Source organism: Leptodactylus fuscus, chromosome 10 (genome assembly GCF_031893055.1).
Source record: "Leptodactylus fuscus isolate aLepFus1 chromosome 10, aLepFus1.hap2, whole genome shotgun sequence".
NCBI classification, from domain to species: Eukaryota; Metazoa; Chordata; class Amphibia; order Anura; family Leptodactylidae; genus Leptodactylus; species Leptodactylus fuscus.
The window spans coordinates 8,180,025-8,206,141 of NC_134274.1; the positions used below are offsets into that span (position 1 = coordinate 8,180,025).

The 26,117-nt window shown below is 47.4% G+C and overlaps 1 protein-coding gene across 1 annotated transcript; it reads right to left on the reverse strand.

Moving 5' to 3' along the window:
- On the reverse strand, positions 1-25,704 carry OGA (O-GlcNAcase). Its single transcript, XM_075257618.1, has 16 exons — positions 25,272-25,704; positions 16,790-16,841; positions 16,382-16,479; positions 15,327-15,457; positions 14,154-14,325; positions 13,975-14,073; positions 13,019-13,303; positions 12,678-12,836; positions 11,760-12,364; positions 11,201-11,375; positions 7,195-7,280; positions 6,154-6,258; positions 4,926-5,014; positions 4,278-4,470; positions 3,752-3,911; positions 1-2,612 (listed from the first exon to the last, which is right to left on the reverse strand). Exons 1-16 carry the CDS (start codon positions 25,441-25,443, stop codon positions 2,476-2,478), a joined length of 2,718 nt encoding a protein of 905 aa, XP_075113719.1. The 5' UTR covers positions 25,444-25,704; the 3' UTR covers positions 1-2,475.
- Between the last annotated feature and the right edge of the window lie 413 nt (positions 25,705-26,117).

Below are 26,117 nucleotides of genomic sequence, written 5' to 3' on the forward strand. Positions count from 1 at the left end.
TGAAGTTGTCATAAAACATTTGCTTTTTATAGTAAAGGTTAGTATAGACACGGCATTCCCAGTAAAGATGTACATGCCTGGTCACACATGTCGTCATAGCCCTTATACCCGGAGTCCACAGATGGCCACGTCCCAAGCGCTGCACCGGCCATCTGCATGCAAGACACAAACATAACCGGACAGAAAGGAAGCCGTGACTTAGCACCTGTCTTGTATGCAAAGAAAAAGGACAAAAAGTTGTGCTCTGGATCACCCCACAGCGATGGGTCACATGGCTAGGACTGGTCATAGGTTACATGCCATGGCTTCCCAGCCAAACATCAAGGGCTGTATGTAGCTCTACTGTACACTGTGCATATTATTGAAGGAGTAATTCTCGATTACATGGGCTGAGCTGCAGTACCAGGAACTGCCACACTTGGATAGATGGCGCCGTGTATGAATACACAAATTCAGCTGATTGGTTGGACCTTTATGCAAAAAAAAAAAAAAAGTGAAAAAAAACCAGACCCAAGTAAATCTAAGCCCCACCATCATCCCAATTGTATACGGCCACTCCTAAGTTATATCTGCACCGGGGAAACCTAGGCAATAACCAAGAGAGTCACCAGTATGATGGCCACTGGACCAGTATAGAACGGGGCAGCTCTGCTGCATCTACAGCACCCGGGTAAGTAACCCAATAGTAAAGGCAGCAATATCCGCTATCACCCAGCTTTCCCAGGATCAAGAGAGCAGATATTTTGATACAAGACTTCTATTTACCTGGAAATTCAGTATTTTTAACACGGAAAGGTGTCACCAAAAAGAAAAAAATTAAGTTAACGTAAACCTCTGTCTATTCATTTTAGGGCATTTTCGATTCATTTTTTTGACATCTTAAATACAAATATTAAAATAATTCGTAATATTTCCCACTCACACAGCCCATAGGAGGAGTAGGAGATACCCCCGACCAACCGGGACAGGACTACGACTATTAGTATGAGGCACCAACCTCATACCAGGCGGGTTAGAGTTGCTTATAGGGAGGTATAGTTAACCTCTACTTCAACAATGCAACACCTGAAAATGCTGAGGGGCTTGGGGTGTACGAATCGAGGCAGCGCCTCCTACTGGATCCACGACACAACTGAATTTAAACCACTGCATTCTAAACTCAGCAGTAGAGCTGTATTATGTGATTGCTTAAGGACCTTTGATCAAGTTATGAAAGGTCCTTTAGCAACCAGAAGTCATTTGGGTATATCGCTCCCTCTAGTGGCCAACGGTCGGAAACATTAAAAACTTCCTGTAAGACCAAAACGTCATGAGGTCACGCACCAGTAGAGGTAAAACTGCAGCATAAGGGATCTTCCCCCATCTTATAGGCCATGGGATATATTGCTAGAAGGTGCCATCGCTTTAGCATTTAGCACCAGGTCACCAGTTTTTCCCTGAATTGCAAGCCCCGCAGCCAACCTCATTCCAGCGAGCAGGCTAAGGTGCAGTTCTATTACATAGCCAGATGTCTAGGGTGGCGCTATGCAGCAAAAAACTAGATATACAATGCTAAATCAGCTCTGCGGAAACCATACACCTATAACCCTTTAACATGACTTGTGCGTATCCTCAATAGGGGAGAGGATCCTGCTGCAGCTTTTACAATTCACGGTGATGCCTCCCATTTAACCCCTACTTGCTGTGTCGTCATGGAGAGCTCTGAGATCCCTAAATGTTAAGCCAAGGACCATCGTCTCCGGGACGAGTGTTGCAAACAGAAAAACGAGTAGGCGGAGTTTTAGCATTTTTTTTTTTAACCATCGTATTACGTGAACCATGCCGGATCAGGACTTGTAAAAAGAAACAGAATATAATGTACAAAAACATAACGTGGTAAACACAGACTGTACAGAGTTCTCTACATGACATTTACAGAAAGGCTTCGCTTCTCTTTGTCGTGTTGCAAGCCTCCTTAACTCGTCCCAGGGCCCACCCCCGATACTTGGGGCGCCTATCGTACAAGCTGGGCCCCCCGTGTCCTACCTCCTATCCGTGGCCCCTATACCAAGTGCTATGTGTGGATCATCACCTTTTCTCTGGCTTACAGAAAAGCAAAAAAAAATAAATTGGCAACATGGATTCCCCCAATGAGGGAGGAAGAAAACCGGAAATCCTGCGAAATGCTCCGTCCATGATTGAAATGACGGCGAATCGAGAGAAGGCAACGAAATATCAAAACGACGTAAAAACAAAAATCATGGAGCCCGCGCTGCTCCGAGGGGTGAGAGCCCATGCAAACAACCAACAGAGGATTATAGACATTTGCCGGAAAAAACTTTTTTTTTTTTTTTTTTCTTCTTAGCCGTCCGCTCGTGTGGAGTTGTATTATGCATAGGAAGAGTCCAGACAACCTGCCGCCATCTTGTATGAATTCCTGTGTCGCAATCTGTTTTCATAGCTTATTCTGCAGAGGGGAAAGGGGAGAGAAAGTCTTCATAGGCTTCTTCCGAGAATTACAATATCCTTAGGGAATCCTTCCATTTTGGCAATTTCAAAACAGCCGAGTTTGCTGTAGAAATCCAGGATGCGTTTGTCGTCGGGTCTCACCTCGCAGAAAGCGCCGCGTGAACCTGAAATGTGATTAGAGGAATTGTTTTACTTGAATTTGTTTCTATTTTCTAACACCGCCGTTAAGTAGAAATCTAGGTTTTCTTCGATATGCAAATGAGTTCTCTCGCAGCACTGGGAGCGTCCCCAATGGTGTGAGAGAACTCTCCAGTGCCGCCTCCATCTTCTTCAGGAACGGCCTCTTCACGCGACTTCTTCCGATGCAGGCGGTCAAACTTCTAAGCCTCGGGCAAAGCCGACTGCGTATGCCCGCCGGCCATTTGTAATGGTATTGTAAGCGGCCATTTTCTTTTGGCCCGGGCATGCACAGTTGGCTGCCCAAGGCCTAGAAGTTTGAAGCCAGTGCCGGAAGAAGTCGCGTGAAGAGGCCGTTCCTGAAGAAGATGGAGGCGGCGCTGGAGAGTTCTCTCGCAGCATTGAGGACGCCTCCAGTGCTGTTTAGAGTGCTGAGCCCTGCCCCCAGTGCTGCGAGAGAGTTCATTTGCATACCAACAAAAAACAGGATTTCTACCGAATGGCGGCGTGGAAAAGACAACAATAGGTAGGAGAAGAATAACCTTTCTTAAGGCTATTCTGATGTGGTACCCAGAAAAAAATTGCATTTTAATGATAGAATCCCTTTAAAGGAGTATTCTATTTAGGTCAAGGAGTGGATAGGGGCCTTAGGACAGGCCATTCATATTAGATCTGCAGGGATCCAACACCCAGGACCCTGCAGATCACTGATATGGTGCTGTTAAGAGGCCAAAGAGCTTTTAAAATATAGCTTATTGGTGTGGGTCCTGGGTGTCAGATCCCCATGATCTAGAATTGATGAACTATCCTAAAGGACAGGCCATCTACACTTGCCGCTACATTTTGTATGTCAGGTGAGCAGCGTATATAGACACAGGTGACAACCGCAGATCAATAGTGATATCTATCCTAAAGGTTAGGCCATCAATACAAGAAACCAGATAACCCCTTCAAAGGGGTTTCCCAGGGAGTTTAGTGTTATCTGATCTGGCAGATGATGATGATGGACTTACCTGTACTATGGGGGCCGACTATAAAATAAAGGATTCCCCAGATCAGGTAAGTCAAATTTAAACTCCCTGGACAACCCCTTTAATTCCCATTGTGTCACCATCCCGAGGCTTACCATTGGCTTTAAGAGAAGACAGGAGGCACGCCATCATGCCTTTGGCTACGCTCGGATCTGTGACTTTCTTATGAATATCCACTTTGATTAAAGAAGGAAAATTAGCCAGGAATGTATCGGGTAAGATTTCTTGTTCCTCGTGAAAACTGAGCATTATTTTCTGAAAGGGAAGGAAAAAGATAAAGTAATGAATATCGGTGGCCATATTGTGAGCTGCTGAGTAAGAGGGGGTAGAACGCTGGGTCTATGGCTGTGCGGCCTGGTCAGTAGCTCAGTCCCATTCAAGACCTACCAAACCCTGCTGCAATACAATGAATGGGACTGTGTTCGGTTTTCTGTTAACAGGCCACAGCGCGGTCTTTCCATACAGCTGATCGGTGAAGGTCCTGAGTATCACACCCCAATGATCTTCAAATCGATTGAGAAACCTGATAAAAACCCTTTAGGGCTCAACTCCCATGTTGCGGAAATGCAGTTGCCTAACAAGAAGGGACCCCCTTTAACCTAAGGATATCAGTGCCCGTACCTCCGCTACAGACAGCTCTTTGTCAGCTTTCGGTTTGGTGTATTTCTCCTGCATGAAAGGGATCCAGGAATGTTTGCATTTAGTAAGATAAGGTGTCACGTCCACCGTGCCCACAGCGTAGCCGCATATGCCATCCTCGTCTTCCAATACAAAGCAGTAGTCGAGACTGTGAGACAGAAGTCCTCCAACAAGCCTGCGGGACATAAGTGATGGATTAGGAAAAGATACACTTCCATATAAAACATCTGCACAGGTAAACCTGGCCACGTGTCTCTAAACGTATTGTTAGGATACCAAATCCTCATGTGTCCAAGACCCGGGACCCCCCACCGAGCAGCTGATGGAAGAGGCTGCAACATTCAGAGGAGCGCTGTAGCCTCTCTAGTGAATACCAAGCACAGCACTGTGTATTGTGTAGTGGCTGTGCTTGGTATTGCAGCTCAGCACAGGATAGAGGCAGTAGTGCTCGTGAGCCTCATACAGTAGCTGATCAGCAAATGTCCCGGATGTCGGAACCCACCCGTCACATATTGATAACCTATCCCAAGGATAGGCTATCAATAGAGCAACCCTTTGAATTACCCATCTGTTAGGCTGTAAGGGCCTTACAAATCCTAAATCCTAACATTTTATTCCCCCCATGCTCACTTGTCTCCTATCAAGTCCGGCTGACTCTCGAATGGCAGATCGTCCATAGCGTCATCGTACATTTCTCTGCAAATCTTGTAAACCGAGGCCTGGAAAATACAGAAAAATAAATTATGGCATCTCCGCGGTAATCTGCACCGGCAAGCCAAACCTCCCACACTCCGACTCCGTCATAAATGGCTCATACACAAGAATGAGACCGTAATCCATATTCATGGGGACAATATCTAGCCTTTCCTAAATTCCTACACTACTAAAGCACACAGTTTTAATAACCTGTAGTATGTTTATGTGTAGGCCCGGCCTAAATATATAGGGATATATAAAAACAAGGAAAAAATCTTATATATTGTGATGGCGGTTTTTAGTTTAGACTAAATTACATTTTACATTTGCAATGAGATTTTTTAATTTTGTAACAGATTTTTTTTTTTTGTTGTTGTCATACCAGGGACCAAAACACAATGGTGGTGGTGAGGGTGAGAGAATCCCATCAGCTTTGTCTGCGGACCTCCTGTGGTTACACATCTGACTCTCAATAGGTTGCAGACGCCCGGGGTCCACCTCCAGCATTGAGAGTCAGACATGGCAGGGATTCGCATTCTTCAGTCCCCACCAGTGGGGCGTCTTATCTCTGGGACCCGCAGTGATCAGGTGAACGGAGGCCCAAGGCAGGAGAAAATGCTGCAGGAAAAATCGTGGAGATTTACAGTACCTGCAAAGTGGACGGGATTCATGCAAATCCCATGCCCACTTTGCAAGAAAAATCGCAGCACGGACACGCTGCGGTTTTCCAAAACCGTCGCGGTTTTGAAAATCGCAGCAGGTCAATTATAGCTACGGAAACGCCGGCGGCTTTGGTATCAAAGTCCACGGATGAAAATTCAGTGAACTTTCTGTTCAAAGTGCTGCGGGGAAGAACCGCCAAGGTTGTTAATGCAGCGCCTAAGCGCAGCGTTCCCGGCCCGTGGGGTCCTAGCCTAAAAGTCAGGGGAGGGAGCGAATCGTGTGGCTGCAGAGCGCTTTTCCCGACCACTATGGAAACAGTCGGTCGGTCTGGTACTGCTGGACCCCCCTGATTTCGGACTATAAGATGCAGCCACTTATTAGCAAGAAATAAAGTGTCTTATAATCCGAAAAATATAGTATTTTATCGTAGATTAAAATAATGCAATGTTCCTAAAAAAGTCTAGCCCCCCGGGGGACACGACCTCCTTCACAGACTCACCTCATCTTTCGGATAATAAGGTCTTATGGTGTAGACTTTAGAAGTCGGTGTCAGGGGAGGAGGCTGAAAAAAGAGGTCATTAGCTCCCTCAATTGGAAGCAAACGCTGCGAAAAATAAGAAGACAAAAGACAAAATCAGACCGGGAAGTCATGGACTAAAGCAGAAAGTGAAGAATAATAAAAAAAAAAAAAAAAAAAAAAATACAAAAAAACCCCTTAAACTGGGCATTGTATATTAAATAATAAAAAAAAAAATTAAAAAAAAACCCTTTGGGCATTGTATATAAAAAAAAAATAAAAAATAAAAATGAAAATAAATAATGAACATGCCACTGCAGGAATGTCTCAGAAAACCAAAATTATAAAAAAAAATAAATTAAATAAAAAAAACAAAAAAAAAACCCAAACACTGAGGTCAATTCACATATTAGCGCCCCCGTAGGGTAACGTTTTTAGCTACCTGCTGAACCTTTACAGGTCAAGGCAAAGCGCCAGAATGCGACTGGCACAAGGATTGGTCTGAAGAGGGTTGACTGTGACAAGAGGAGGCGCGCCGTCCTGCACAGTGCTACGCCACCACACGCAACGCGCGCCAGGACACCTGTGAGAGGGAAAAAGATCAGCGCCGCGTGAAAGTCCATGAGCAAGTTGGCGTGCCGCCATCCCCAATAAACCATTCCGATACGGACACGGCCTTAAACCTTTGTTCATGGAATTTCAGTTCGTGAGAGCCAAGCCTACGCGAGCTTGCGCGCGAAAGGGGCGAGCGCAACGCAACCTGCAAAGGAACAGTGTGAAATGCAACGCGCTACGCTACTCGCTGCCGGCGCTATGGGACCGCAACGTCTCCTCCACCTGAAAAACAGGATGGTTAAAAGAGGAAAAAAAATAGTAACAAAATGGAGAATGTATATTAGGTTTGTTACAGTCTAAGCCTTCAGCAGACCAAGCCTTTCGTCATCTCACAGGCACAGAAACGGTTTGCCGAAAATAACGTGTGAACAAAAATAAAGTCATTGAGTTTGGAAGTCATATTGATACCTGGAACTCTCCTGCTAGACCTCCTCTAAAGGCCCAGGGCTCTTGGTCTCCACTTAAGAACTGTGCTGAAGATTGACTACGACACCCTGTTGAAATCAGATCCAAGCGGAGAACGTTACATGAAGGGGTTTTTAGGGTTTTTTGTTTTGTTTCGAGAGAGTCTACATTTCCAGCAAAATACTTAAGACGTGGAAAGGGCTCTCTAACTTGACTAATCTTGGAGGCTGTAATAAGTCTGTGCAGTGACCCCTCCACCCTCCGTTCCCCATTGTATATAGGCCCGGCGCGCTGACGGCTAGAGACAGCCAGCATTATTACAGCCCTACACGCTATCGTCCTGAAGTCACATACATCAGCCATTTACTCTGCTGCCACCTTATGCTGGGATAGGTACGGGAACATGTTTATGGGGGTAAGGTTGGGACAGAATCAGTCTCCTTCTCCCTCCGGCAGCTGACCATATAGCCCTTTCTTACTGTGTTCCTTTCCTGCAAAGCTATTGGCAGAGACAAAGATGAACGGGACTGTGTTGCAGGGTGAGTAACTGAGCATGTGCGTCCACCAGCACTCCACTCATTGGGTGGAAATGAATATGGCCATATACCATGTAAGTAACTATGAAAGTGCCTTAATGGAACCACCACAGGTAATAATAGATGACGTTTGTATAAGGGAACCCACTGTTTAATTTGACTTCACAGGATAAGTGGCTAGGGGTCTGCAGGAGGGGTAACAAAGGTTTCTGCATAGGTTTCTCTGAGCTGCCATATACTGCACACAGTGAGTAGAGAAGAATCTGCTCTGAAACAGTTTCTTACTCAAACAGCTCAAGAACCATGCAGGGCATATATAGAGAAGTACTGACCTGTACTGATGTGAATGGAGTGCTTTGGTTGTGATAGAAAGCTTAGTATTAGACTAAGCCTGTCTCCTGCACGTCCTGCTCTCCCTGCTTCATAGACTTCTATTGTTAAGACTCGTGACACCTGCACTCTGTCTCTAGCAGGGATTTTCAGAGTGAAAGTCAGTTTAGCAGAGGGAGAGAGAGCAGGGAAACATTTTGGCAAAGTCTGTTGAAACGACAAGGACTATTACAGTCCAGTGTCTTAAGCTGTGCCAAGCAATGACAAAATCAGCCCCAGCAATACAGGGGGGGGGGGGGGGGGGTTTGGGGTTCTGCATCGGGTACCACTTACCAGCTGAAATCTAGTGGGTGAGGTCTATATTAGTCAGACAGTACCCCAAATTTAGATCACATCATACATTTATATTGTCTGGGTGCTTGCTCTAGGCCTTTACAGTGTAATAGATGTTGCAAGACACAAGCTGCCCCTTGGGACCTCCAATGATCCCGCTAGTTTACTGCTGCATCTTCCACTGTCCCCAACCACCGATGCCCATAAAACTGCACGGTGGGAGGTTGGAGCACCGTTGAGCAGTAACACACCCACCCAGAGGTCACACTCCCATTGATTCATTATCAGATGTGAATGCTGGGAACTCCATAAATCTGCCTGTCAGCAGGCACCAGTATACAAGGACCTGTATTCTGCTGACGCAGCACATGGTGAAGGTCTTACATGAAGTAAATGCAAAATGTTCCCCAAGCCCTGAACTGATAAAGGAACATTAAACCTAGAATTTGTCAGCAGGGGGTGATACTGACCACTACTTTTTGGTCACCTGCACAATTTTCTGCATGAATCAAACGGTATGGTAATTAATGACGGGTTAATATGGTGCTTATCGGCTAAGAAAATGCAAAGGGGGGGGGGGGGGGCTCCTGCTGCAGCTAGCTGTCTTACATAGAGACAAAGGACAATAACAGGGAAGAATGAAACTTAGCTGAGCCTCTAGGACACATGGGGGGGGGAGGCTCCTGCTGCAGCCAGTTGTCTTACATTGAGACACAGGACAGTAAGGGGGAGGAAATAACTTAGCTGAACCTCTAGGACACATGGGGGGGGGGGGAGGCTCCTGCTGCAGCCAGTTGTCTTACGTTGAGACACAGGACCGTAAGGGGGAGGAAATAACATAGCTGAGCCTCTAGGACACAAAGTAGGAAGAGGCTCCTGCTAGTTGTCTTACAGCCAGACATAGGACTGTAATGGGGAGAACAGTAACATAGCTGAGCCTCTAGGATACAGGGTAGGGGGAGGCTCCTGCTGCAGCTGGATGTCTTACACTGAGATACAGGTCAATAAGGAGGAGGATAATGATATAAGCTGAGCCTCTAGGACACAACCACGATTTCTTAATATAGTTTTTAGGATAGGAGCGGTAAAGGATAAAAAGGAAAGGAGGGGTTGCATTTTAGTTTCTAATCACTACTTTTTTCAACAAGCAGATAGCCAAGGTGGTGGAGCTTAGACAAGGGACAGGGTCTAAAAGCCTTTGTCTTCTATTACTAATGGGGGGGGGGGGGGAGGCTCCTTCTGCAGACAGGGCAGAGGATAAAGGTGGGGCTCCAACCACGTACAAGGCAAAGGAGAGATGCCCCTACTGCAATCATACCACAGAGGGGGAAGAGGCTCCTGCAGACATGGCAAAGGGGGGTTGGGAACATGGCTGAGCATTTGAGAAAGAGAAGGTATCTTTATATATTTCTCAGATTTAATAGGTACAACATAGGAAGTGCACATATACATTTTTGTGCATTTTCTACATTTAACGTAGGCGTTCTGGGAATCTTATTTTCTGGCACATTTCCTATGTTTAGTGTTCCTTTAAAAGGCTCCCGAATCCAGTAATACAAAGATATTTCCTGAAATAATAAAAAATGGCCCCAAGTTGGAGCTTTACGCGAAGTCTCAGGTGGAAGCAGTAACATGGGTGTAAATGGCTGAAGACATGTGACTTCAGTTTGTCCATAAAGCCCCGGCTTGCCTACACTGCCTGTCTACAGAGGTATAACATGGCCGCAGAGCGCTGTACGCATCTTTCTTTCTCCATCCAATAGCAGTAGACACTTGTGCTCAGGTCTCTCCCATCTGTGCACAATGAGGAAGACACAATACAATCGTTAGTAAGCGAGAGAATAGGACACACACCGTCTGCGTGAGGCCTGAAAACAACCGCGGCTCTGAGACGCCATGGAAGCGCCGGATTTCTCGCCAATCGTGTATAATTTTGTGCCCGTGACAAATCTGCTGCAGACCCTCTCCCTCTTTGCATCAATGGGCCGTATAGAAGTAAGCAGTAGCTCCTTCAGACGCAAATGTCCCATCTATTCTATATTTTGGTTTCTACCATTTAGATTTGCAAAACTTTAAATTTAGGCATCGCCCCCGTGTTCAGGGCGCTCATCGGGGTACCCCAGCATCGCTGCCTGCTGTGTCATAGAAAAGCAAAATTTCCACACTGCTCCTCTAAGCGACTCTGAAACCTGAAAATAAAATGAGGCTACGCAAGTAGTCTAGGCCATGCTGGTGCACGCAACGAATTTATAAAAATTAGCAAAAAAGGGGAAAAAAAATTTTTGCCTGCAAACCCAAACTGGTGCACCTATCTCCATAGGTGCACGACATCGGGTAAGCCCATATTCAAAGCTAATTCAAGCCCACCCCCTTATAGGATACAAATGCCCTGTAGCACCAGCATAGCCTTGCGCAAAGCTCGCGTGCGCTGAGGGGGGGGGGGGGGATGGGGGAGGTCACCTTTTTTTCTTTTCCAGGGTGTCAAATGTAGTTCTCGAATATTTCTGTTAAAAATAGCAATGACGTTATGGCCACACAGCAAGCAGCGGACTGCTGGGTCCGTGGTACGGTAAAAACGCTACTGCTACAGAACAGAGCCCAAGTGTTTTCAGGCCGTTCCGCAGACACAAAGATCAAAAGATGACACATTTCAAGAACGCATAAGCCCACGGGGAGAATAAAACGCTCTGGAATGGATACGTGGATTGGTCTTTGCTCATTATTAGCGCTTATCCAAGTTTTGTTCACCCCGGAGCGAGCAACAGCGGGTCTGAGAGTGACAACGGCGGAGGGAATCCTGCATCACGTACCTAGCCACTGAACAAATGACTTCACCATTGAAATGATACTCTTAATATCCCAGACGTAGGGGTACAGGTCGTACAGGATGGTCCTGTTCGGACAGTTGGAGAGGCGGGTGAACATGGTCATCACCACGCTGCACATCTCTTCGAATTTTGTTGCTCTGCTTCGCCATTCGCCTATCTGCGGAGGGAAGATGACAAAAGCAAATAAAACACGGTGACGAGATGAATGTGGACATGACTATGTATGAAAGAGCTATGCCACAAAGTTATCCTCGATCCTGTAACTGGGACCCCTCATCTGTAATAGGATGTGCCTGGTTTATGATTAGACCTGAGCCTTGTCCTAAATCAGACTCGCCCTCTAAGTGTGCAAAGATCAAATACAATGTACAATATGCTGGTCTTTATGAATCCCCCTCCCCAGTGATGTGACTGGAGGAACGTTTGCAGTCTGCCCTAAAAGGATCCCAGGGCCGTCCGACCAAGGCCTAACAGCATCTTAGGTCAAAGGATATGCAAACACACAAGTATAAGGTAAAAAATAAAATAAAATTGCACTCACCTTGTCTGTGTCTTTCCCGACACAGTTGACGCTGACCACGCTGCTGTTCGCACGCAGCCACTGAAACTCCTTTAACATCTGCGCCCCTTTTGGTCCGTGCTCGTAAGGCAAGTAAAATAAGTCAGCAAGTAACTGTAAGTCATCCAGGGTGACGGCCTCGGCCGTATACAAGGGCTTCTCATTAGGCCCCGGTATAAAGTGCTCCTTATTGACCTGCTCATCAGTCTGCATAGGAGCGATGTCACTACATACATCTTCCTGCATACAGGACTCAGAGGACTTGCCCTCGCTGACGCTCTCCTTATCCGTGTCCATCGGCTTCAGCTCCTCGGACATCTTAGCCTCGACAATGTCCGTTAAGATCTGGTTCTTATTGACGTCTTCTATCTTCTCCACTACCATCTCCATGGGTTCTTCGTCCAGTTGCTTTTTCTCCTCCTCTTTGGGCAGCATCGGTGGGTCGGCGCTTAGTGCGGTCCCTTGGCTCATGATGGGCTGCTGGTAAACGGTGGTGACGGTCGTCGCTGCATTGAGGGAGGGGGTAGAAATTAAAGTGGCCATTCCAATGACTGAGGTTTTTGCGCCGCTGTGGGCGACTTGACGATCTGGTGGAGAAGAAAATAAAGCACATTTAGGCATGAACTGCTAGACAATGGCGGACTCCACCATGAATGTGAAGGTCTGGCAAGTTCCTGCCGAGGAGGAACACAAAAGGGACTTGAGCTATTTTGTTCTTGTGAGCACTGGGGGCCCAGTGTTCAGACCTCTAGCGATCAGACACGTATCCCCTATGCCACGGATCAACGATACAGGTCAGGCCTACGATAGACGACTAACTACCACTCTATATACAAGATATATACAAAGTCAGCTCATGTTCTCAAACCCTACATTACAGTATTCAATGTATGAACTTACTGCTGTACTGTAGAGGGACGCCAAATTCTTGCAGCCAGTCCGTCAGCGCCAATTTAAGCGCCACCTGCGGACTATACAGCACATCGGTTTCCAAGTCTTCATCGCTGCCTTCGTTCTCTAGTTTAATCTGGATCGATACTGTGCTGTCCTCACTGTCCGCTGCAAAAGAAACCAAGAAATGAAGAGTTTCACCGCTTTCCAGTGGAGACCCATCCTTAAGTCATGTGACACGCAAGACCCCGCCCATTACGCTGCATCACGTTCATGGTAGAGCAGCCGGATCTCAAAACATACAGGGGATGAGACCCGGCCTGAGTTTTGCACTATAGCTCTACACTTACTCATGACAACATCTTTCCTCACGCCATTCATGTTAGACTTATACCAGGTCGCTAACGTGTGGATCGCGACGTAATTGGACTCAAATTCACAGTTTGGATTGGTTAAGACTCCTTTAAGTCGTGGGATGAGCTCGGTCGAGCGACCTTTGTAGGGTCCAAGGAACAGTCTCTTCTGATCGTAGTCATTGGCGTGGATGTTGTCCCAGATCACTGGCGACCTCTTGAGAATTTTGGAAACCTCTTCGATGGATTCCACGGGAATGTCTTTAGAGACCACCTTAGGGCCTGAAAGAAACAAAGTGAGCAAATGAAATGCTAAAATATTTCACCCGTGATAAGAGGTTGTAGTAACCTCAGCTATAGACATACGCAAGAGACAGGCGAAACCTATATCTAGTCCTAGAATGTCTCCACAATCATGGCTACCAGGGGATCCCCTGTCCCTCTATGTACATTGCCAAAATCAGGCATGATTGCAGCAGTGATTGTTAATCCCAGCCGTTGCATCAGGAGTGCAGCTGGGTACTTAAAGGGATGTTCCTAGACTCCTATATTGATGGCAGTAGTCCTGGATCTAGGACCCCTGCCTATCAGGTTGCAGCGTTTGTGACCATGGTCTCTTCACTGAACACCACATTCAGCACGGTCCATACGGTATGGGCTGTGTTTGGTATTGAAGCTCAGCCCCATTTGCTTGAAAGGGACTGACCTGCTGCTAGGAACTAGGAAGAAGCTGTGAGAAAGCGGTCTCTACAAACAGCCAACTGGTGAGGGTCCTAGGTGTCAGACCCCCATCGATCACATAGGAAAGTCCCAGAAAATCCCTTTAAGTACCCTCTCACTAGTAAAGGCAACAGAAGAGATCACCCTCGCGTAACTGTCCATCAAGATGTGGCAGGAACAAGTTGCAGGAACAGGTAACCCTACCACAATGCAAGAATATTGAGAGTAATTACCCGTCCACAGAACTTCTATGCCCGGAAGCAGTTTTTCGCCAACGGTTCTCAGATATGGTGACTGGGCAACATTTGGGTAGCAGAACGTTCCACAGTATTCTGTAAGGACAATTTCTGGGTTGTTAATGTCACATCACATAAGGAGGAGGCTTTACTGATCCGTAGACAGTATTACTTACCTGTAGGACAAAATAAGAAGTTTTCTGGTTCGCCTAAATATTGATAAATCTCATTAGTTATCGAGACTTGGGCGTGGGCGAAAGAGCTGAACACCTCCTTATCTGCCGGGCACATATTGTGATCAATGTCATCGAAGAGAAGGGCAAAGGACTTGCAGCCAAACTGAGTGACCTGGAAATTAGAGAAATGGAGAGAGTGATATACTCTGCACAGCTTAAAGGGGTTTCCGGCCCCAAATGGATTCCTCAGTATGTGATCTAGGTGGGGTCTGGGAGCACATGCTGAGGATCTATAGATAGCCCTCAGTATGAAAAATCCCTTTAAAGGCCCCAGGAGCATTTTTTTTTATATACTGATGACTAGTGATGAGTGAATATTATTCGCTAATACCTCTGCTCCCATGGGAATGCATGCCAGAGTCCGAACAGGAAAGGGTTAAAGGGGTATTCCCACGTCGCATACTCACCAGTCTTCGCAGCTGTAAAATGTTCTATCTTCCTGCTTTGTTGCGTCATTGGTGGGCGGGGTTACATATGCAAAGACAGCGGCGAGAAGACGTCGCTTCTATGCCGCTGGCCCTGCGTGTGCGCTCCCAATGTAGCTAGGCATCGGATGTACAGCTTTAACAATGCAATACAGACCCGGCATCCGCTGTAATAGAGAGGCGGATGCTGGGGAGTGTTAGACGCCGGTACAGGTGCCTGCAACATCGCTACGCTCCTGCCTTGCATGAAGCCAGCAGCAGCAGGAGCGATGTTGCTATTCCGGAGGGGGGGTTGGAGGAGCGGAATAGCAGCATCGCTCCTGCTGGCTTCATGCAGGGCAGGAGCGTAGCGATGTCGCAGGCACCTGTGCCGGCGTCTAACACTCCCTGGCATCCGCCTCTCTATTACAGCAGATGCCGGGTCTGTATTGACGGCCCCTTCCCCCAAAGTATAAACTACCCCCCCCTCAAGGCTCGCTCCCATGCACTTAGCCCCTCCTCCCTCAGAGCAGCAGATACATCACTTGACTTTTGACCAGATAAGTTTTGCTGAAGCAGTGTATTTAGGAAAAGTCTTACATCCACATTAACAAGCAGTATAGATAGGATCCTTGTGATGGGACAACCCCTTTAAGCACTCTACACTACTGATGACCTATAGAATAGATGCTCTTGTCTATTAAATTACCTGGTCTAATTTGCGCTTCAATGTGGACACTTCCTTCTGGTTAGAAAAAGTGATATCAAGTCCCGGAGATATGGCGTAGATAAACTCAATCCCGAATTCCTGAGCAGCAGAGATCAACGTCATGAGCTGATCTGTAGGAGATACAAGATGGTTAAGAAGGGCAAGGAAAACAGACCACAAGTCAGCTGCTATGTAGGAGATCTATCCCTCTATCCCTGGTTCATATTAGGGAAAATGGAGGGAAAACTAACTCACCCCCCCTAATAGGAGCTCAACTAAGCGGTTAGTGGTATAACAAGATTGTTTACTGGTCCACTGGCAACTTGCAGAATTATGAGCACAGCTCTGACTGACAATAGACAAGGTGACTGATGCAACCTATTAACGTCTCATATATAAGCTGTAAAGGAGAACGTGATGATTTAACGGCATATGTGTTAAGCAGAATAACAGGTTTAGCCATGTCATGGCCGCAGGCAGTATTTCTCTGAAGAACAGGAACGAGACGGCAGAACTGGATGAAAACAGACGTCTTGCGGTTCTTCTTGGTTTGTATATATATAAAAATATAGTTTGCAACCATATTTAAAGGTAACGAAGTTATGAATAAAAGTTCTGAAACTTTTGACTAGTGGTGGTTCGGGTGCTCGGACCCCACTGAGTGTTGGCGCCCCTTCACCCGTGCTCAACTCTACATGACGGATCCTTGGAAAGACCAGAACAATGGCGGATCCATATAAAGTCAGAAGCGCCAAGCCCAAGTCTGAGGACTAGTCGAGCACAGCTGAGCATAGAGCTCAGTACGTCCCTCCAGTTTGGCAATCGCTGGAGATATCAGTCTTTGGACTCTCCTAGATCAAAACTTCTGACATGTAAAGAGAACACAAACTAGGGAATGGGAATCCTTGGACTGGAGGAAGGAGACGCTGCAGTAATAACAGCCAGCAGGACATCACACGGACATAGTATAATGTCACCTGCTGGAAATACTACACGACCCGCGGGGAGCTCGGAGCGCGCTGACAGATGGTTGTGTGTAAGAGGTGAGGACTTACCGGCTTCTTCCACCGAGTACATCTCTCTCCAGAACATCCTGTGCTTGTAATCGTCTTTTGGAGCATACAGGTAGGTGTTAAGACCCCACTTCTGCAGTCTGTGGAAGAAAGCACGGCCATGACTACCAAGCTGAGTGGCCCTAGGCCAGGTTTGGATGGATCGTTTGAGGTCAATACTTAAAGGAGAATGGGGTAGATCCTATCAGTAGGTCTCTGTAGAATGGGAGGAAATCCTCAAAAACACGGGGAGAACATACAAACTCCTTGCAGATGTTGTTCCTGGCAGGATTCGAACCCAGGACTCCAGCGCTGCAAGGTTACAGTGCTAACCACTGAGCCACCGTGTTGCACCCTGAGAAAAGATTTCTGGTCTGGTGAATACTAGACAACTCTCGTGACATGACCTACCTCCTGAACAACTCTTTCCTCTGCTCCATAGTCCATGGTCGGCCATAAAAACCTGCAGGGATTATAAATAAAACTAGATTAATAGAAATCCTGGAACATACAAAGACCAGATAGGATTGTCCACACAGGGTCAGTCTGCTAAGTCAGTAGATGAGACCCAAGACTATCACTTCAGAAGACGCATAAAAGAAAAAAGTTGCATATCTATCTATCTATCTATCTATCTATCTATCTATCTATCTATCTATCTATCTATCTATCTATCCATCTATCTCCTATCTATCCCATCTATCCATCTAGTATATCTATCTATCTAGTCTATCTAGTCTATCTATCTATCTATCTATCTATCTCCTATCTATCTATCTATCTATCTATCTCCTATCTATCTATCTATCTATCTATCTATCTATCTATCTATCTATCTATCTCACATCTATCACATCTATCTATCTCCTAATCTATCTATCTATCTATCTATCTATCTATCTATCTATCTATCTATCTATCACATCTATCTATCTCCTAATCTATCTATCTATCTATCTATCTATCTATCTATCTATCTATCTATCTATCTATCTATCTATCTATCTATCTATCTATCTATCTATCTCCTATCTATCCCACATCTATCTATCTATCTATCTATCTATCCCATATCTATCTATCTATCTATCTATCTATCTATCTATCTCCTTCCTATCTACCCTGTTTCCCCGAAAATAAGACCCCCCCCCACTTCACCTTCTGGATCACATACAACCGGCAGTCATGCCGGCACTCCGCTAATTGTTCCCCGCTTTGTTTGCCGATTGTTCCCCGCTCTAGCCGCTGCATAAAACATTCCCCGAAAATAAGAAAGGTCATATATTTCGTTAGATAATTAATTATAAGAACATGTCTTATTTTCGGGGAAACAGGGTATCTATCTATCTATCTATCCCATATCTATCTATCCCATATATACAGTGCCTACAAGTAGTATTCAACCCCCTGCCGATTTAGCAGGTTTGATAAGATGCAAATAAGTTAGAGCCTTCAAACTTCAAACAAGAGCAGGATTTAGTAACAGATGCATAAATCTTACAAACCAAAATGTTATGTTGCTCAGTTAAATTTTAATAAATGTTAAACATAAAAGTGTGGGTCAATGATTATTCAACCCCTCGGTGTAATATTTTGTGGAATAACCCTTGTTTGCAATTCCAGCTAATAATCGTCTTTTATAAGAGCTGATCAGGCCGGCACAGGTCTCTGGAGTTATCTTGGCCCACTCCTCCATGCAGATCTTCTCCAAGTTATCTAGGTTCTTTGGGTGTCTCATGTGGACTTTAATCTTGAGCTCCTTCCACAAGTTTTCAATTGGGTTAAGGTCAGGAGACTGACTAGGCCACTGCAACACCTTGATTTTTCCCTCTTGAACCAGGCCTTGGTTTTCTTGGCTGTGTGCTTTGGGTCGTTGTCTTGTTGGAAGATGAAATGACGACCCATCTTAAGATCCTTGATGGAGGAGCGGAGGTTCTTGGCCAAAATCTCCAGGTAGGCCGTGCTATCCATCTTCCCATGGATGCGGACCAGATGGCCAGGCCCCTTGGCTGAGAAGCAGCCCCACAGCATGATGCTGCCACCACCATGCTTGACTATAGGGATGGTATTCTTGGGGTCGTATGCAGTGCCATCCAGTCTCCAAATGTCACGTGTGTGGTTGGCACCAAAGATCTCGATCTTGGTCTCATCAGACCAGAGAACCTTGAACTAGTCTGTCTCAGAGTCCTCCAAGTGATCATGAGCAAACTGTAGACGAGCCTTGACATGACGCTTTGAAAGTAAAGGTACCTTACTGGCTCGTCTGGAACGGAGACCATTGCGGTGGAGTACGTTACTTATGGTATTGACTGAAACCAATGTCCCCACTGCCATGAGATCTTCCCGGAGCTCCTTCCTTGTTGTCCTTGGGTTAGCCTTGACTCTTCGGACAAGCCAGGCCTCGGCACGGGAGGAAACTTTCAAAGGCTGTCTAGGCCATGGAAGGCTAACAGTAGTTCCATAAGCCTGCCACTTCCGGATGATGCTCCCAACAGTGGAGACAGGTAGGCCCAACTCCTTGGAAAGGGTTTTGTACCCCTTGCCAGCCTTGTGACCCTCCACCATCTTGTCTCTGATGGCCTTGGAATGCTCCTTTGTCTTTCCAATGTTGACCATGTATGAGTGCTGTTCACAAGTTTGGGGAGGGTCTTAAATAGTCAGAAAAGGCTGGAAAAAGAGAGAATTAATCCAAACATGTGAAGCTCATTGTTCTTTGTGCCTGAACTACTTCTTAATACTTTAGGGGAACCAAACAGAATTCTGGTGGTTTGAGGGGTTGAATAATAAATGACCCTCGGAATAAACATTTCACAATTTAAAAAAAAATTAAAGAAATAACATTCTTTTTTGCTGCAGAGCATTTCACACTTCCAGGCTGATCTACAGTCCAAATGTCACAATGCCAAGTTACTTCAGAGTGTGTAAACCTGCTAAATCTGCAGGGGGTTGAATACTACTTGTAGGCACTGTATATATCTATCTATCTATCTATCTCCTATCTATCCCATATCTATCTATCTATCCCATATCTATCTATCTATCTATCTATCCCATATCTATCTATCTATCTATCTATCTATCTATCTATCTATCTATCTATCTATCTATCCCATATCTATCTATCTATCTATCTATCCCATATCTATCCCATATCTATCTATCTATCTCCTATCTATCCCATATCTATCTATCTATCTATCTATCTATCTATCTATCTATCTATCTATCTATCTATCTCCTATCTATCTATCTATCTATCTCCTATCTATCTATCCCATATCTATCTATCTATCTCCTATCTATCCCATATCTATCTATCTATCTATCTATCTATCCATTGCAGACACTCTACTCCCTATAATGTGAAGGTGGAAGAAAAATTACATGAAAGATAAGGCAAAAACTCCACATAAAACACACAGTCGATGCCATATAATAATGGCCATTACATATAGATAATCCATACCAGCATAAGAAAGACCCCTGAACCTGTATGAGGTCGATATGTGAGGGGCATTCACTGATCTCACGACTTATCCTATGGAACGTGTAACTATATATGACGCCCAGAAAACCCCTTTAAGGTGCCCATAAACCTTGTAACATTCAGCAGCAGTCTCTGAACCCGGCCTAGTGAGAATGGCTGATAACCAGACTCAATACAAAGAGGCCATCATGTTCTGACATCCCCTAACACATACTACGCTCTATATATTATACCCGTATCCTCCTCACTTCTCAGCCCCTGCATAAAACAATGTAGTCAGCGCCAGGAATGTTAATCTGCTGCAGGAATGCCCTGGAGGCGGCGAAACGCCTTACAGCTGGCAGCAACGCAAACCAATCCAGTCACCCGCAAAACAGAAGATCCCAAGACTGGCAGCGGACGGGCACCAAAGAGCCAAGTCTAGTCCATTCTACTGTATTCGATCATTCCCATAGTGAAGACATTACAGCGGTGACACTCCGCTTTATCAGGAGCCAGAACTACAAACCTACCACTGATGGCTGCGAGGTCATATCAGTCAGGCCGCTTATTGCCTATCCTGTCTGTACGGTGACAACACCTGGGACATTCCTATAGCCTACTGTTCCCACACAATAGAGGCTTTCACCATATATACAGTATGTCTGCGCCCGTTCAGTGGCAGCCGCCGCTCGCTGACATCTTCTCTCCTCCGGTAATGCGTCCCTGAAATCTATTAGTGTCAATCCTTGCCAGGGAAGAGGAGACATGACTGTGGATCCCTGCCAGCGGCCCCGGCGCTGAAGACCAATTATATGTATTGGACGGACTTGACAGCGACTCGCAGGATCAGCTGCTGAGTTTGCCATTCCTGGGGGATTATATATTCTCCTGCCTGACACAAGCGCTCGCCTCGGACAGTTAACCTGGGGGCCTTTCCTATACTAATCTGCACCTAGTGTACCCTTTACTCAAAGCCTGGAGGGATAAGAGCAAGGATCCAAAGCTGTATCAGGTATAGTCACCGTGCACCATCATGTAATGCAACATACATAGGCACAGCACAGGGAAATCATGGCTGGGAACGGAAAACGTAAAAATCTGCAAAAAAAGGAGAGAGATTTTCCAAACATAAGGTCCCATGCACACAACCAAATGTGGAAGATAAAACATCAAACCCCCCCCTCAGGTTCTGCCCCAGGATGTAAATATCAAAGACTTTTGTTATGTCCTGCAGAATATCGCATCTGTATCTAGGCTGCAACATCCTGCACCGCCGATACCAAGGTGAATATAGAAAAGGCCAGAGCTCTCTGACAGGCACTACAACCCTTGAGACTGCTGACAGGTGAAGAGGAGAGTTAGCCCCCCCCCCCCATCTAACATGTATGGCTTTGAGGCTAAGGCCCATGTTTTTTCCCGCAGCACTTTTTCACAAAGGTTTGCTCTGCAGACTTTCTGCTTCCATCGTATGGAAACGCCAGCTATTTCCCTATAGGTATAAGTGGCATGCTGATATTTCCAAAACCGCAATGGTTTTGGAAACTGCAGTGTGTCCATGGCGTGTGTTCCTCTGCAAATCCCATCCACTATGCAGTGCTTGTAAAACACTGCACTCTATTCCACAGCATTTACATAATGTGGGGCCCCTGGGCTAAAGCAACTGTGCAACCAAGGGTGCAAAATTGACGTGGAAGTCAGGGGCTACAGGACATGGCCACCTGCCAGTTATTTTCCTCCGATGTTGACCCTTGGCCACGATCTAGCTTAGTGGTCAGTGACTACAGGGAGTCCAAGACACAGCCCGATTCCTGATTGTTTCTAGCTGCCCATCCTAGAACACCCCTTTAATGAGGGGTTGTGGGTATCCCTTTGAGTGTCCTGGATGTAGCAGGATCTATGGGCTATAAGCAATGAGTGCAGGATCCTTATATGACCCGATTCTTGCCCCAGGGGCCGGTAAAGCTGGAAAAATCAGGTCCTGCCTGGCTGCACGGGAGAAGAGCTGACTAGGATTGGAGGTGCATTTACAGAAAATGTCAAGTGACCAAACCCAGTTTCCACGCTCCCCTGTACGACAACATAAACCCCGGTACACACACACCGCGCTCATGCCAATTTTGGGCATGTCTAGCAGATTGGCAGTATGATGGCTGTGAATCATCAGCAGACCCCGCTCAGATCAGAGGGGGCGGGTACACAGTGGGTAATGGGGCAGAGGAATAATATCATCATTGTATATCTGGCACATGTGGCAAGCTTTTGTAACACACAACTGTCAATCAACACAAGGGGGAGGGGGAGGAGCGACGGCCATGAGCGTCTGCCGCAGCCGATCCGGGAGGAAAACAAAAGAACTAGATGGAAAAAAAAAAATCAAACATGGCAGATAACAGGGTAAGAGTCAGGTCTGTGCAGACAGGAGACTGCTGATGGATCCTGCAAATTCAGGTGGACTAGAGAAGAGATACCATAGAGTATGTAACATTACCCGGACATCAGGAGATCCAGGAGGGGGCGCTATAATCACATGAGTAATTTCTGTGCATTACATTCCTATTCACTCAGGCCAATAACAATCTAGAAAATCCAGACTGTACATTGCCAAGACTTCCTGATCTGAAAGTGGTTACAAGACCAAGGACTACAAGTACCAGAGTGATGTATGAGGTTAGAAGTCCCTGCCCCCCCTGCAGCTCCACTGTATAGAGTATCTCATAGATTGTAAGCTCTTGTGAGCAGGGCCCCCACTCCTTTATCACACTGTAACGTCCATTACTGCTCATGACCCCTCCAACTTGTAAAGCGCTGCAGAATATGTTTGCGCTATATAAATAAAGTTATTGTTATGCCGACATCTTCTGCTGGGGCTACAGAAATCCACGTCCCAGACCTCAGGCCTATGTAATCTGCCTATGTGTGCACTACAAGTCTCAGCATGTAACTTAATACCTAGACAGACAATGGTCGCAGACAACTGCACAAGACTGCTCAGCCAACACCCTCTAAGCAGTCATCTCCCGGCAGCTCCGGTTTCAGTGGCGGTCAGGGCATGCTGGGAGTTGTTGTTTCACAGCAGCTGGAGAGACAAAGGCTACTGACTAATACAAAGGCCTCGCACCTGCACGTGATCCTGCACGGACAACCCTCATAGCAATGCACACAGATCACTGCACTAAGAACATGAGATCTCTGAGCCAGAACTACTGACCAGCGATCACATGTCAGGGAATGATGGGAGTTGTCCTTCTGCCACAACTGGAGAGCCATAGGGGGACATCCCTAGATAACTGTCAGGGCATGCTGGGGGTTGTAGTTCTGTGATGGGAGGGGGACATCCCTAGATAACTGTCAGGACATGCTGGGAGTTGTAGTTCTGTGATGGGAGGGGGACATTCCTAGATAACTGTCAGGGCATGCTGGGAGTTGTAGTTCTGTGATGGGGTGGGGGCTTCATAAGTAACTGCAGCTGTCAGCAAATGTGGGGTTGTAGTTCTGTGATGGGAGGGGGGGAAATCCCTAAGTAACTATCATGGCATGCTGGGAGTTGTAGTTCTGTGATGGGAGGGGGACATTCCTAGATAACTGTCAGGGCATGCTGGGAGTTGTAGTTCTGTGATGGGGTGGGGGCTTCATAAGTAACTGCAGCTGTCAGCAAATGTGGGGTTGTAGTTCTGTGATGGGAGGGGGGGAAATCCCTAAGTAACTATCATGGCATGCTGGGAGTTGTAGTTCTGTGATGGGAACATCCCTAGGTAACGGTCAGGACATGCTGGGAGTTGTAGTTCTGTGATGGGAACATCCCTAGGTAACGGTCAGGACATGCTGGGGGTTGTAGTTCTGTGATGGGAGGGGGGGGTGTCCCTAGGTAACAGTCAGGACATGCTGGGGGTTGTAGTTCTGTGATGGGGGAGGGGGACATCCCTAGGTAACGGTCAGGACATGCTGGGGGTTGTAGTTCTGTGATGGGACATCCCTAGGTAACAGTCAGGACATGGTGGGGGTTGTAGTTCTGTGATGGGGGAGGGGGACATCCCTAGGTAACGGTCAGGACATGCTGGGGGTTGTAGTTCTGTGATGGGAGGGGGGGGGTGTCCCTAGGTAACAGTCAGGACATGGTGGGGGTTGTAGTTCTGTGATGGGGGAGGGGGGACATCCCTAGGTAACGGTCAGGACATGCTGGGGGTTGTAGTTCTGTGATGGGGGAGGGGGGACATCCCTAGGTAATGGTCAGGACATGGTGGGGGTTGTAGTTCTGTGATGGGAGGGGGGGGGGGGGGGACATCCCTAGGTAACAGTCAGGACATGCTGGGGGTTGTAGTTCTGTGATGGGAGGGGGGGGGCGTCCCTAGGTAACAGTCAGGACATGCTGGGGGTTGTAGTTCTGTGATGGGGGGGGGGGGGGACATCCCTAGGTAACGGTCAGGACATGCTGGGGGTTGTAGTTCTGTGATGGGAGGGGGGGGGGGGGACATCCCTAGGTAACAGTCAGGGCATGCTGGGGGTTGTAGTTCTGTGATGGGAGGGGGGGGGGGGCGTCCCTAGGTAACGGTCAGGACATGCTGGGGGTTGTAGTTCTGTGATGGGACATCCATAGGTAACGGTCAGGACATGCTGGGGGTTGTAGTTCTGTGATGGGGGAGGGGGACATCCCTAGGTAACAGTCAGGACATGCTGGGGGTTGTAGTTCTGTGATGGGGGAGGGGGGACATCCCTAGGTAACGGTCAGGACATGCTGGGGGTTGTAGTTCTGTGATGGGAGGGGGGGGGTGTCCCTAGGTAACGGTCAGGGCATGCTGGGGGTTGTAGTTCTGTGATGGGAGGGGGGGGGGGGGGACATCCCTAGGTAACGGTCAGGGCATGCTGGGGGTTGTAGTTCTGTGATGGGAGGGGGGGGGGGGGACATCCCTAGGTAACGGTCAGGACATGCTGGGGGTTGTAGTTCTGTGATGGGAGGGGGGGGGGTGTCCCTAGGTAACGGTCAGGACATGCTGGGGGTTGTAGTTCTGTGATGGGAGGGGGGGGGCGTCCCTAGGTAACAGTCAGGACATGCTGGGGGTTGTAGTTCTGTGATGGGACATCCCTAGGTAACGGTCAGGACATGCTGGGGGTTGTAGTTCTGTAACCACCAGGGATCCCCTGTATATTTATCATTCGCCCCTACTGATGGGGGGGGGGGGTAATATATTACAGCAGATTAGTAGCCCAGTGGCTACTTGCAGACAGATGCCCCCGCAGAGCCTCAATCTTGGCCTGTTCCTGCCCCCCCCCCCCCCCATTACAGTGGGCTGAGCCTACAGATTTGCTGGGACTTGTAGTACTACAGGGAGCCCCCGCTCATTATTACAGACACTTCCCGGCCTGCTCTGAGGCAGCTCCCCCTCCTTTCTCTCCTATTGGGGGCGGTAATGGCTGCCACATACATACCCTCCACCACTCCGCACAGGAACCTCCGGCACGCCGAGGTCTCGGTCTCTGTGTCGGTGTCCTCTCCGGTAGACACGGGGGGCGCCAGCTCAGGCACCAGGGGGTTGGGATTGGCCTCTTTGTCCGGTTCGGAGATGACTGCTGCCGCCGCCTGCCCGTCTTTCTGCACCATCTTGTCAGCTTCCTGCCCGGAGCTCAGTGCGCAGGCGCAGGAACCGGATGGAACCAGTCGCCTCAGAGACGGGAAAACAACAAAAACCACCCCGCGGGGCTTCGCGTTGTGTCAGAAAACTGCGGCCTGGCAGTCGGTTATCGCTCGTCTTTTTTCCGCTCCGGACACTCGGTGTCTTCGCGGACAGACACCGACAACGAGTTACCGAGCTGCAGAACGTCTTCTCCCCGGACTCTGTTTACTTGACAGTGCGCATGCGCCCGAACCTGCGGCGTGATGTCGGAAGGCGGGCACTCCCTAACGACCAGACTACTGGCAGGACTGCGCCAGACATTGCGGCGTGACGTCAGGGGGCGGGAACTCCGAACGTCTACCCACCTGACCGGTCACAGCCAATCGCTGGGGGCTGACGTCAAGGGCGGTGACGGTTAACTCTATTGCTGCTGGATTGGTTTAGATGACACAGGTGACAGTTCTGACGAGGTGCTAGAACTCTGGGTAGGGAATGGTTAAAGGAGACGTGGCTGTCTGATTCAAACTGAGATACTAACAAAAGTGCAAGGGGGAAGGTGGTATGTAAAGTGTGACTGCCTGACTGTCAGGGTCTCCAAGAAGATGGCGGATCATCATCTAGGTCGTGATGTAAATCCTTAAAGGGATTGTCCAGGACTTAT

Excerpts from the sequence above, each read along its gene's own strand:
- OGA (XM_075257618.1), bottom strand. The coding sequence starts at position 25,443 with ATGGTGCAGAAAGACGGGCAGGCGGCGGCAGCAGTCATCTCCGAACCG. Across the intron at positions 14,326-15,326 it reads TGAAGCGCAAATTAGACCAG|GTCACTCAGTTTGGCTGCAA; the intron begins GTAATTTAATAG and ends TCTAATTTCCAG. Across the intron at positions 7,281-11,200 it reads GTCATTTGTTCAGTGGCTAG|GGTGTCGTAGTCAATCTTCA; the intron begins GTACGTGATGCA and ends TGATTTCAACAG.